The sequence below is a fragment of the Scomber scombrus genome, chromosome 5 (genome assembly GCF_963691925.1).
Source record: "Scomber scombrus chromosome 5, fScoSco1.1, whole genome shotgun sequence".
In the NCBI taxonomy this organism is placed as follows: domain Eukaryota; kingdom Metazoa; phylum Chordata; class Actinopteri; order Scombriformes; family Scombridae; genus Scomber; species Scomber scombrus.
The window spans coordinates 3420174-3434472 of record NC_084974.1 but is presented as its reverse complement, the minus strand read 5'-3'; the positions used below and the strand labels follow the sequence as shown (position 1 = coordinate 3434472).

At 37.4% G+C, this 14299-nt stretch overlaps 1 protein-coding gene across 1 annotated transcript in view; it reads right to left on the bottom strand.

Moving 5' to 3' along the window:
• The window catches only part of LOC133980442 (alpha-2-macroglobulin-like), a 28694-nt gene that overhangs the window by 13584 nt on the left and 811 nt on the right, over positions 1-14299 (bottom strand). Inside the window, exons 2-14 of the mRNA XM_062419163.1 lie at positions 10700-10880; positions 10288-10444; positions 9727-9779; positions 9266-9286; positions 7069-7234; positions 6910-6994; positions 6632-6776; positions 4737-4854; positions 4526-4635; positions 4283-4450; positions 1865-2089; positions 713-776; positions 404-549 (exon numbers count right to left, since the gene is read on the bottom strand). Of these exons, the coding sequence (XP_062275147.1) occupies positions 404-549; positions 713-776; positions 1865-2089; positions 4283-4450; positions 4526-4635; positions 4737-4854; positions 6632-6776; positions 6910-6994; positions 7069-7234; positions 9266-9286; positions 9727-9779; positions 10288-10444; positions 10700-10880 (1639 nt within the window). The remainder of the gene's footprint in view (positions 1-403; positions 550-712; positions 777-1864; positions 2090-4282; positions 4451-4525; positions 4636-4736; positions 4855-6631; positions 6777-6909; positions 6995-7068; positions 7235-9265; positions 9287-9726; positions 9780-10287; positions 10445-10699; positions 10881-14299) is intronic.

Below are 14299 nucleotides of genomic sequence, written 5' to 3'. Positions count from 1 at the left end.
AAAAAATGGAAGGGCAGAAAAAAGGAACAGAAACAGACATTGTAACATAAGTTATTAATGTAGCTTACTTACTTAAAAAAGCCTATGGTAGTAAAGTAATTTCACCTTTTTTATGATCTTCATATTTGTTATATATATATATATTGCATTTGTTCTTGTTTTATTGATACTGTGTTGTTTTAAGTTGTTTTCTCTTATTGTTGTTTTTGTGTGGCCACATGTGGTCTGGAATAAAGTCAAATGCCTGGCCTGAAATATTGTCCCACTCTGACGCTGCACTTACTTGTTGCACAGATCAATCAAACCCCTGTGAAACTAGAAGCCAACATATTAAACTACACTTACATATAATGTATATGTAAATCCGAAAAGCTCAGGTTCATCATCTTCTTTTCACACTGACCTTGTTACTGAAGCATTTCTCTGTGGAGAAGTCTTCACTGTGGGCGATCACAATCTCACTGGGGAGGACAGTATAAGCAACAATCTGGACCATTGGTGCCATATCTGGAGTCACTTTCAACTGAAAGGACAACTCGCCTGCAGTCACTGAAAAAGAAAATCAAATGTTATGATCAAACATATCAACCAATGCAACACAAATCCTTTAAAAGTATGAAATGCGGCACAATTCTACTAAACACTATTTTCTAAGTGAGAATATGTCTACAAATCTCAATTTATGGGTAGATTATTCTTACTCTTCACCTACCGGGTTCCTTAAGCACTGCAACCTTATCAAATTGTTGCCCGATAATGGCTCCTCTGGATAATATCTGGTGGAAATTAAAAGAGACATGAACTGTAAACTTTTCAGAGGGAGCTGCATGTGAGGGTGAGTGTAATCCTAGCTCTACTTCTGTACTGAAACCGGAATAACCTGCATAATAAAATAATACTCTCTGTAGTACAGGGGGACTCACCTTGACTTGACCCCATCAGTCAATCCCCAAATCTTAGCTTAAATCATGATGTGTGTCTGCCCCTATAGTTTAATGTTCTGCTTAACTGTTTGGTAGAGCATATTTTGAGTCACTATATTTTAACTCAACCTGATTAAACCATCTCTACCACTCAGTTTAGGTATGTTATGTTAAAGGAAATCCACTAGATGTCACTGTGTCTTTTAGTTGGCAACAAAAAAGTCACCCCAGACTGGAGACATGAGTTTGATTGGTGGAACTTTCAAAGATAACCATATTTTTTCAATATATATTTTCCGAGGTCTTACTGCACAGAATTATTATTTCATATTTTATTGATAAAACATTAATAAATATAGTAAGGGTCAAAAAACAAAAACAAAAACATGCTCTACAAATATTAATTTTATGGTAAAGGTAGTGAAGCTAAACTATTCTCATTATATGTGTGTGTGTGTGTGTGTGTGTGTGTGTGTGTGTGTGTGTGTGTGTGTGTGTGTATCCATATATGTATATATATACACACACACACACACACACACACACACACACAGTTTACAACAGACAACATATATATATATATATATATATATATATATATATATATATATATATATTGCACCACCAGAGATGAATCTGATTTATCTCTTTAAAAGACAGCATTTCATTTGACTTTTTCTCCATTTTTTTGGTATTTCTAAATGTATTTGATACTTTTACCATGAAGTGACATATCAAGGTAGAGACCTATATTAAAAAAACAACTGTTGGGTCTATTTGAAAAACATTAACTGTTATTATTGCCCCAAGGAAATATTTCGAAAAATGATGAAAAAATGCCTTTTTTCTTTTTGAGAACAGGTAAAGGCTTAATGGTAGGTTGTAGCCTAAATGTTGTGATTCATCTCAAAGCGTAAATGCTCTCTACACCCAGTACTCACCAACCACATCACATCCACAAAGCCCTCGGTCTCTCCTGCTATAGCATATTGGATATATATGGTTGCTTTTCCATCGCAGGGAAGTGGTTTCGACTTCTTCTTCACCTCTAGAGAGCTGACTGTTTCAGAATGAGGAGAAGATGGCTTGACCATAGACAGTGTGTGATCTGCAGTCCCATGGTGTAGATTCTGGTATGTTTGCTCCGGCAATAATGTCACGCTAGCCTGGATTGTAGAGAAGAAGTGCTCTTAACCAGCCAACAACACAAATAATGAAATATATAACAGTTATGGTTATTTATGGTTAGTTATTATTATGGTTAGTTTAAGGATTAAAAGATTACTGTCAGTGGTAGCAAGCTCACAAAGAGCTTGATGATGTTCTGTTAATTCCCTCCACTGAACAGGTCTGTCAAGCAGGGCATCTTTAACATGTGGTAAGAATTCTTACAATAACTCTGACTTTATTGATAGGCATAGGTGTGTCCCAGGCAAAGGGCAACAATGGTTTCAAAGTTTCAGCTGAATTTGTCATCGATTGCTCATAGTTATGATTGTTGTTGAAAACAAGTGTGTAGCTGTCCTCATGAATGGTGCTCTCTCTATTTTTCATTAAACTGTCAAAATATGTTGATATTTTTCTTGGTGATGCTCTCCCAGGCCTTCACTGCAGCCAACTTTAGCTATTGCTTGTAGTGGGGTCTCTGCCTTTAGTCTGGTGTTCAGCAAGTGAAATGCAGCTCAGTCGGATTGGGATCAGGGGCTTGAGTCGGCCAGTTGAGGATATTCTATCTCTTGACATAATCTTCTCATCTCTCAGCCATCAGAATTTGAATTTCAGACAACTGGCAGCTGAATGATGTGCGCCTTTGCTGTCCAGTACACAAGCAAATGCATTGTCTGTCACAGTGTCCAAAACTTTGCCAGGCAGTCCATACGATGAATGAATTTGTTGTAGTTCTGCACCAATAACATCAAATGTCTGCCTGCCTCTGATTCTTTTACATGTTACAGTGACCTTGTTGTGCTCCAAAGTTGAACTGTTACACCCAGAGAGCAACTTTGGAAAGTCAACTTTGGAAATAGGTAACATCTCCTCTACGAGATCTTGTTCTCTACCACCATGTCCTGCTCTGAAATCCGATTTCTGTTGTTAGTGCATGTACAGACACCTCTCTGTGAGCATCTTTGTTTTGTTTCTGATAAGTTTCATATTTCTGTGCTGCCATACCAGATCCTTTTATAAATTAGATGTTGTATTTATCGCAGTTGAAAGTATTTGCTGCTCACACAAAGACAACAAAATCATTTGCATCTTTTACTGACATAAACTCAAAAAAATCCTCCATCCTCCATTCCATTTAGCTTTTTGGCTCGTAGCTAACGTGACCTACCCTGAACTGTCACACTTACATGTCATCATAAGATAACCTACCTAGGACAAAAAATAAATCAAATCCATTTGACGCAGTAATGCAGCATTACTTGGATTGGTAACTGTACTGTTTTGGAAATTGTAATCCCTTATACTTATACTTATACTTATACTTTACTTCACTATACAACGTTTAGTCAAGAGGTATGTAAAACCCATTTGTAGTCGCAATACTATAGTGGTCTTCTTTTCGTCTGTCTGTACTCTGGCTCCCCAGTCTCAATCTTTTACTTTCACCGTTGTATCTGTGAAGCTTCTATCAGACTGAATTTTGCCCCATTTGGTTCAACTGGGTGTATGTAGGAAGCCCTCATTTTGTGTCCAGCCTGCTCATCACCACCATAAATGCCTGGTGTCTGTTTTTCAGGAGAATCATACAGTTTTTGATCCATCTTTGTTCATCACTATTCATGCATCATGTCCAATTAACAGCTTCTTCCTCACAGTGTCCTCTTCCTCTGTGTAAATGCTGTTTTTCCCCCCGGAATTTTTTTTCTGGTTATCATATGTTATACAGATTGCAAAGGCCATCTGAGACAAATTTGAGTTTGGCCTATTTTGTATGAATGAAACCAGGTTTAAGGTGTTGAGTCAGTCGAATAAAGACAATACTCACATTCCCATATTTCAAGGCAAGAATTGTTGGTCAACTAACTCAACTATTGAAGTTCCATATTAGCTTTAGCTGAACTTCAGAATCCATTTTTACACAGGGCGGGGGCTGTTTTATTGTGTCAATCATCTCTTATATTGGAACCACATCAACCGCAACCACATCAAACATTGATGTTACCAAACAAATGTCTCAACTTTGCCCATTAGAAAAGGGTTGATGCATTGATTGGGGTTGATTGGATGTTAAAATCACTCCAAATTAAGAGACATATTATGCATGACAGTTTATTAGTGTAGCTTTTGCATCTGCATATTTTACTGTCATCATGTCTGGCTATGCTATTAAAATACCAGAATATTTGACTTACTCTTAGCTGGATCTTGTCGTTGTGGTTAGTTGTGTTTAATGAGAAAGTGGCGATACCATTGCTGTCAGTAGTGAGGTTCTGTCGGTCTCGTGCTGACCTTCTTTCACCCAGAAACAAGTAGACCAGCTTGTCAGGAATAGGTGTATCATTGAAATAAACTGCTTTAACCTGATGGAGACAAAAAAGATGTAGTACTGGAAATACACATGGTTTCAGTTACATTGTGTACAGAATCACACTTACTTTTCCCTCCACAGTTGCCCCTTTGTTATAAATCTTGGGTGTGTCAATAAAAGACAACTTTCCAACGGTGTAAGATAGCTCTATTGTTTTCCCTTGTGAGAATGAAATACCTACAAGAAAATCATCTATGTTACTACAGCGTGTGTGAGTCATATTGTTAAAATATCTTACAACAATGATTTAGTTATTTTGAAAAATGACTAAAACTTACCTGTCCCCTCCTCTTCCATTGTGGTTTTGAGAAACAGTTTATCCTGCAGGAACCTTATGGCATTTTTAGTAAAAGTGAACATCGGAATCCTAAACGTTGCACAGCCATTCTTTTCTGTCTAGATAGAACAAAAATAAAAATATAATATTAAAACACATGAGCACAATTGTCGCTGTGAGTCTGCTCATAAGCACTTCCTAATGTCTTTGCAAATGTATTCACTCAATGTGAATTACTATTAAACTGTATGCAACCCAAACTAAAAGATACATGTGTTGATTTCAGAATTAAGCCCAAAAGTCCAATTCAGATTGCCATCAAAGAACAGGTCATTGAAGAGGTTCAGTGCTCCACTTTATTTATCAGTTGAAATAAATGCCATCATGACAATCTCCAAAAGTTATTATTCCTTAGTTTGGTATCTAACTGAAGCTAAAATGTCATTGTCATTGCTGAAACATAAATTGAATGGATTTACCTCACACCCATGTAACCACTTAGAGCTAGGCATAATACCTCTTGGGCAGTAATGTCTAGGAAGCACGACTTTTCCAAAGGTGAGCATTCCCACTTGCCTCTGCTCTGACTCATCTGGGACAACCCTTGTACTATGGTGCTTTTTCATAACCTATTACTCCTATAGCCACACATCTAAAGCTGTGCCAGCCACAAACAGGCCACAATATACACTGTATGTCTACCATTGGTGGCCCAAGACAGAGTTGAGCTTTCTGGCCCAAGTACTATAAGGATCGATTGTTGCAGTGGTAAGGACTGCATCCTTTTTTCTTGTTTGCAACTGAAGGCCATAGCAGTAATTCAGTCTTAGTTATGGTAATGTGTCAATGTTATATATCCATTCCACGTTTCAGAAGTCAATTTAGATACAATAAATTGATTCAATAAATAGAAAAAAGGAGCACTATTTACACAATTAAGAACAAAATACTTCTAAATATGTGAATCCGTCAGTTCCTATGTGATTACATTTTTCCTCCTAACCCTTCTTATTTAACAGGTAGGTTTTAGTTTGTGTTAAATGTGTGTTGCATATTTATATCATGTGTTTTGCGTATTTTATTACATTTTGGGCCCATTAAAATCCCAAATAGTGGGTACTAAATTGCGTGCACGGTGCAATAGATGGCCCGTGCCGTTTGCGGGTGATCTTCTCAGAATAACTGCGTAAATGAAAACAGGTGCAACAGGATGGAGACAGTAGTATTTAAATGAGGGTTTTGCGTGTCTTTATGGAGAGTTTGGACGAGCAGAAAGCTGCAAGTGCAAAATGAAATGTGGTCAGGTTCTAGTGGAAGAGGTTAACTAATATATTGACATATATCAAAAACTAATATTACCAGAAAAACCCACATATGGGAGAGTATTTGTGACAAAGTCAATGCTCTTAGTAAAACCAAAAATATTCCACTCAAATTATTAACACAGGTGGAAAAACTCCATCCTGTGTGTATTCTGTCATTGTGCCTCCGTCTCCTCCTCTCCACAGTAACAGAAGTCATCTGTGCGCAGTGAGCAGCAGGTTAATACCTGTCCTTCAAAGGTATTATTTATAGACGCAGTTAGCGTCAGATATATTACCTTCAGGTTTGGTAAATCACAATGCGCGTGCTAAATAACATATTTGCATTTTCTCCTCCCTGTATTTTGCACACTGGGGTTGAAACGGACCATATTACATATTCATTATGGCAAACGTACTAAATGGACAGCGCGTACTATCCTGCTCTGCTGAGAGACGCAAACCTCAGTGCGCTGCGTTAGTAGATCAGCTTGCACATTTTTTGCGGGTGATGTCAAGTTTGCACACGTTTCTACACACGCAAACCTTTAGTAAATCAGGCCCTTTGTGTCTAATGTAGTTAAATCAACTGTACCTTTTTTATCTCCCTGTAGCACGGCGCAGACTTGTCAGGGACTCTCTGTCCATGTCTATCAAACACATCAATTCTATAATGACGACCCAGAGGTCGGCACAGCTCAAATTCAACGCTGCCTGGCACAGGATGTCCATAAGTATATCTGATTAGAAGGGAAGTTTTAACAAAATCACCGCATTGTCAAAAAAGGTTCACCAACTCACCAATACAGATTTAGTTTCATATCATCATAGGTCATGAGGCAAATGCATCTGTGAGAAAGCCCCAACACTTACTTTGCACAAACGTCAACTTTGATTTCCTCATCTCCATAGCTTATCTCATCTGCCACTTGAACTTTTACCTCAAATTTTGGCAAAACTGAGAACATAATATAGTTGTTATTATTCTTCATTCATTAAAAACAGTGAAATGAAAAAAGGAATACAACTCACCATATTTCTCCACTTTGAAATGGTGATCGTTTTTTTGTCCATCAATCCACACAATTAATTTATAAGTTCCTTCAACGGCCTCTGAGTTCAAGGAGTAAGACAGTTGCAATATTTTACCATTGGCTGTGGTGTTAAGCCATTGTCCAATCCGGTTGCCTCCAGCATCCTGTTAAACAAATAATTAGAAAGAACATGTATTTACCAAATGTTGGGGCTGGGCAACAGTGGTGCCTCACTCAAAATGACTAACTTCATGTGAAGTGAACATCCACCAACCCCAGGTTCAGCTTTTTTCAAGTTTGTCTTGTTACAAAACCAATGTGCCATGATATGCGTAAAAATGGGTCTTAGTCGATTTAATGGTTCCTACTCTCCATAGAGACCAGAAGCTATTGACAACAATATTCAACTACAGCATAAGCAATGAGAAGAAGAGGGTCAAAATCCACAACCCCCTCATTCATAAGTTAGCTGAATTGAGTGGATATTTTCTGAAGTGAATCTATCTCATTAAATGTCCTCTTTTTGGTTTCCACAGACTGAAGTTCCTCATTGAACTGCGGAAGTGGAATTTAGAAGGGATTATTTTCTTTAAAATATTTATTTTTGGGCTTCTTTGCCTTTATTTATATAGCAACTGGCAGAGAGGCTGAGAGGAAACAGGGAGAGAGCAAGGGGAATAACCTGCATCATAGGTCCCTGGCCAGATTCGAACCAGGGACTCTGAGATTACGTGGCATGTGCTCTAACCACTCCACCTCCAGAAGTGATGATCTTCTTTGCAGATTACATCTCTGGAATATTTTTGCAATCTGTAATTTTTGAACACTACACTTTTAATAACAATCTGCTCCAACTCAAGTGTTTAAGGTCAGTCACCAGCTGTACTTGTTATTCTCCAAGCCACCTCAACATCCTCCTGTCTCAGTGGTGGACATGGATTAGGGTTTGCATCTGTTTTGTGTTGTAGAGATTTCCTTTGTGGTATCCTGAAGGGATAGGGTTGTGGCTAACAGCTGGCAAAATGAACATAAATGCACCAAGACTCAGTAGAAAAATCTCAGCAGCATCATATGTTAGCATAGTATGTGCTTCACTCTGTAACATGTGAGTGAAAAGTCAGTTCTGACAACTACTAGAATGTATCCCTCCACCACAGCTCAGCTAGGAACATTGTGTAGAAACAAAAAGAGGGAATTTTGTACTTAACAGTCTGTAACTTTGGAACATATTGACTTGATTTAACTAACTGAGTTTGCTGAAGCATGATATTACTGTCAGCTGACCTTTGGAACGCATATATTTGCACAGAACAAAGGTTGTAGATTTTGGCCCTCGTTTCTTAGTGTAGTGGCATTCAGAGGGAATACAGTGCTGCTTGAAAGTTCGTGAACCCTTTAGAATTTGCTCCATTTCTGCATAAATACAACCTAAAATGAGATCAGATTACCATCCAAGTCCTAATACTAGATAAAGAGACATCAGTTAAACAAATGAGTCCAAAATGTTACGCTTGTTTATTTATTAAGGAAAATTATCCAATGTTACATATCTGTATGCGGCAAAAGTAAGTGAACCTCTAGGATTATGCATATAATAGTCATGTAATAGTCTGGGAGGTCACAAGGGACTCCAGGCTGACATCTAGGAAACTAAAGGCCTTTACTGCAATGGCTACAGTCAATGTTCATGTGTCCAACATCAGGAGATCATTGAACGTCAATGGTGTGTATGGTGTATGTAAAAGAGAAGCAAAGAGAAAGCCACTACTTTCCAAAAAGAACATTTCTACCGTCTACGGTTTGCTCAAGACCACATGGATAAGCCTGAAGATGGCTGGACAAATGTATCGTGGATGGATGAGACCAAAATCTAATTTTTGGCTTGAATGAGAAGTGTTTTCTTTGGCAATCGCATTTCAGGTCATATTTATGCAGAAATAGAGAAAACTGTTAACGGTTCACAAACTTTCAAGCCGTACTGTAGCTTTAAGGTCAGTATGGAGAGTAGTACTTACAATGGAGGTTTATAGCGGTACATAATGGCACATCAGTATAGAAAAAATACTGGAATAAAAATCACCACTGGCTCACTGAACTGTTCCTGTACATATACAATTTCACAACAATAAAAAATGAATAAGCATTAATAAAAAAGCATTAGGTTGTGGGTATTTTCTTGTTTACCACTGTCTTACCTCAAGTTCAATAATGTCGTACTGTAAAAAGAGAGCAGAAAGAGATTTGTTAAAGTGTGGGTTGTTTTGGTTGTTTTAGCAGCAACCGAAATAACGTAATAACCTTTTTGTTGTGTGTTTCCTTGACATCAGACACAACAAAAAGGTTACTGTGCAAAGTGAAGTTTTTTAATAATAATAATTATAAATTTGAGTGTCATATTTGAAGACTTTTGACTCTTCACATTCAGGTTTACCTAAGGGGGGCTCTAGTTGTACTATTAACCCAGAGGATCAACAGCAGCCCTAACATTGAGTTATTTATACAGACTGATTAAACATATACCCCAGGCTAAAGAGCACTATCATGTGATTAATGGTTTTCACTGGGGTACAAATTAAAACCTGCACCATTATCATTCAGTACTACTTACACTGTTTTTTAAACATCATCATGAACAGATGACAGTTTAAACACTCACCAGCTGACTGACAGGTTTAAACTTGGTGTCCAGGGAAATGACTCTGAAATGTACTGAGAGAAATGGAAAAAGATTACATGGATGTTTTACAACTCATGGACAATAAGTGTCTAACATTGTAACAGGCTGCTGAAATGTGTTTCTTTTATCCAGGCAGACATTATCTAATTATCAAAGTTTCAAATGAAACACAATGAGAGTGAGGCAAAAGTTACTAATAGCTTTTCATTATCCGTTCTAGTCTGTCTTGCATCCATTAACTTGGAACAATATTTATCAAAATCAATGTGATGAACTAAGATCTCAGTTTAGTGTTGCACGGTACCCGTCTTATCTGTTTAACAGTTCAGTTCTTACTGTTTCTTTTATTATTCCAGTTTCAAAGAGGGTTTGAAGCTAAAACCAGCATGCACTACGCTAAAGGCTGGGAGAGTATATACAAACACACTATGGATGTGGTACTGCAGTCAGGAAAGACAACATATGCTTACAAGAATGCAGAAGCTTTACTTGATAAAGAATTGTACTATGATGCATATTACATCATCTGTTCAAAGTTACCTGTTTGTCCAGGGAGGTAGATTGGTTTATCTGTTTGGACGAATGTCATTGGTTTGTAGACTTTGATCATGACTTTCTTCAACTTTTTTGAGTGAAATGTTTCGCCTTGTACCTCCACCTCCAATTCCTGCACCACATTGTTCTGCACTAAAGGAGCCTGTGACAGAAATACAGAGTCCAGCTCAATTGATTTATTAATTTAAAAAAAAAAAAAAAAGAAACCAAAAATCATTACATTGGTTTCTTGATTAATCTGCTAAAAATATAAAAATCAGGAGATAAACAGTTTTTATGTAATTCAAGTTTAAATATCAATGGTAAAAATATTAAACAAACATTTAAGATTCAAACATTCTTTTGTGAAATAAAGCAAATCAAGTCAAATGAATCAAAGCCTGTCTTAGGACGTGACCTGAAACTGAGTGCAGGTATGAAAGTCTGTGCTGGATGTCTCCTTGAAGAGGGTTGTGTTCGTCTCTGTGGACATCAGAGTGACGGTCATGACAAGAGTCTCGCTGGGCCGCAAGAGACTCACACAGAATGTGGTCTCAGCTCCAGCTTCAAGAACCGCAGGAAAGGTTACCATGTACTGTCTACAGCCACAGAAACATACACACATACAGTAAATATTAAGGGTGTGCATCTCTCCAATATAAGACGATCCGATATGCATCTAGATACATTGGCTGCGATACAATTCAGGGGTGATACATTTTAATATGGAACGATTAAGTACAATTCGATTGGGTATGATGCTATCTGATACAGTTCCTTGTTTAAAGTAGACATTCATTTTACATCAGAAATCAACATAAGTCAATCCTATAAATGACTACAATTTAAATAGATACATTTCATAAAAGAGCAGGGAACAAGTATTTTTGTTACTTTTTGTCATGTATGGGTTCAGAACCATGTCATTGTGTTTATTACTGTAATACATTGCACTTTGAGAACTTTGCAAAGCCCCTCTGACAATGAAAACAAACTTAATATTTAGTCTTCACTATTGGCACAAATTAGAGCCAAAAAAACTAGTAAACGAGATGAAAGAAATAAAACATTTGGAGAGAGTAGTATTCGAATATATTCGAACGAATTGCGTGACATTTGATATTCGTTCGAACTTGATTTTTGACAAAAGTGAAAGCGCTAATGCTCACAAAAGAGAACAATGAGCATGTTACTGAGGTAGAAATTTATAATAACATAATTTCAAAAGTTTTAAGTAATTTTAAGACAACAGTAACAGTAAAGACCTGTAGCAGACACAGCATCGGTACGGCTCAGAACATCATCTGGTCAGAGTCACCTTTGACCCTGGGATGAGTCAATTGGATTAGGTTTGATATAGAGACTGACATGGTCTCTCTCTTGGACAAAGAAAGATCCATTAACATTCCATGGAGCAACCAAAAGTGACAAGAACTACATAAAAGTAACGAAAGACAGATTTTGGTGCTTCCTTTGGATTTCATAATTTATCGGAGAGACTTTACTAACCCTTTCTTCCATCAGATAAGAGTCACACAGACCGCTGTCATAAATTAAAAGACATTCCTAACTTTCCCCTCTGTGTCTCCGGAAACCACACAGAGCATGAAAGTGAGAAAATTAGTGATAAAGACTTAAACAAGAACGTCTTATTAAATAATTGGTTTAAACAATACCAATGACTTATATCAGTATCAATTACCTAAAGAAACCTCCATTGTAACAGTTATTACAACGATCACAGATAAATGGGTATTTGAAGAACTGTCATTATACTTTCTCTTTTAGTAAACACAAATGTTAGTATGAGAATGTTACTTAATATGAGAAAGTGTTACATTGATGTTATGCTTACATTACGGTGATAATCAATTATCTATCATGGAATAGGTAGAATAACAACGTGATCATGCTTGATCATATTAATCCTTTGAATGAATCAAGCTGATGTTATATTAATGCCAGAATGATACATCCTGTGTTCTGTGTTACTATGTTATAGTATGCATTTTATAATCAGGATTAAATACTGAATGAATGATGATGATGAAAAGTTTCAGAGTAAAAGCTGTGATGAACCTGATTGGCTTGACACACAAGCCCTCCCCAGGACAAAAACCGGCTGCACCCATCTGTAACTTCCTCTTTGCTCGTCTTTTACTTGGCTTTTTGACTTGACTTGGCTTCGCTCCAGGTTTTCCATCTTTTTCCTTTTCTTCACCTCACACATTCTTACCTTAGTCACCTTACCTTATTTTAGTCTTTAGTTATTCTTTATCTAAGTTTTCTTGAGTTTTTGTAACCTTGTAACTTTTGTCAGCAAACGTACAGAGAAAAAGCTCTTTAAGTAAACACGTCATTAAGTTTTGCATTCAGCCTGTTTTTGACCCTTTTGAGGATTTTGACGTGTGGCCAATGCTGAGATCTCTCCAGAAAGTTGTTAAACAGTGAACTAGTTACATTTGAACTTTTCCTCCATCTTTCATCAACCTGCGAGAGCTTTTTGGGCAGACAAGCGTCTGTCAATCCTACGACTCATAATCGAGAGGGACAAGGTCTGCAGGCAGACAACCACCGGAACCAGGCAGTCTGACAGAAGACCAGCCGACCCGATCCTCCTCACAGCAACCCGCCCGGACCTGCGACGCTCTCTGAGATCTTCCACTTGGTGTGCGTACGCCTGGTTCTGAAGGGCGGACAGCTGAGGCCCTCCATGGATGAAAGTAGGATCCATTTAATTGATTGCTTTAATCAAGGCTTGATGTCAGATCGAGTTCGAGAATTTTCTTTAAAAGTAAAACTCAGTAAAACTTACACGTTTTCTTAGTTTTCACATAATTACACATTGTTCATTTAAATTCATCATTCACCATCATCTTTCATTCATGTCGATATATCGAGAAACCATCTGTTGAATTCATGTTGTATTGCAAACTCATCATCACATTTATTTATACATCATTTATTAGTAGTGTGTAGTTAATAAAATCCATAAAACTCAATCAATTGTGTATGTCTATTCTTTGAAGTGATACACGGGATCTATTGAACCGTAGAGCCATGAACTTTAGATATTTGACTGATTCAGAAATGTATTGATAAATATTTAATTGAATAAAAAGATTTATTGGACACACAAAAGTCCAATCAATCTACCACCTCTGTGGGCGTTCCCGCCGAGTTCGCTGAAGCCCCGCCCCCTACCGATTGTCACCTGTCAATCAAAGTCACCACCTCTACCCTAAACATGGATGCTATTACTGAGAGCTAGCTCAGTTAACTGGCAAAATAGACAGACAGGAATTAGCCAATCACAAAAAAGTAGGTCAGTTTCTGCCCAGCAACAGTCTGCCAAGGACAGCAAAGGCTCTACGGTTGCTACGGCGATTTGAGAATCTGCTTAGGAAAAATTCTCAAAATGCCCCAGAATTTCCCTGCAAGTGTGTGTGCACAGCATAGGAAATAAATGTTCCAATAGACATACACAATTGTGAGCTCAAGTTAAATATAAAAATAACGTTTATTTTTTACTGCTTCTCAAGCTAACTGACAGTTCCACTCTAACTTTGAAGAAAAAGTGATTTCCACTCATAGTTTGAAAAGTTTACATGTTATGTAAAAACTGTTTGGTGTTTTGGAGAGAGCGCAAGTTTTCCTCTGTTTTAAAGTTTGAATCACATTTCTAGGTGAAATTTTGTGGATTTGAAAAAAAATTCCCATTCATTTCCAATGGGGAATTATGCCTGTTTTTTTGGGAATAACTTTGGGAAAAATTAGAATTTGAACATTCCAAATAATAGCACCTCTTTCCCAATCGAGACGCACATTTTGATGTATATATTGTCGGGGTTTTCTCAAAGCTGTGGGTGGAGTTACGCGCCGAAATATGGCGGAAGAATAATAAGTATGGTGAAGAATAATCTACTGCTGTAGAGGGAGTGCCTCGGAGCTTAGCACCCGTGGCACTAACTATAAGTACATCTTTTTAAAAATGGTTCTAACTCCAGTGGATGGTGAA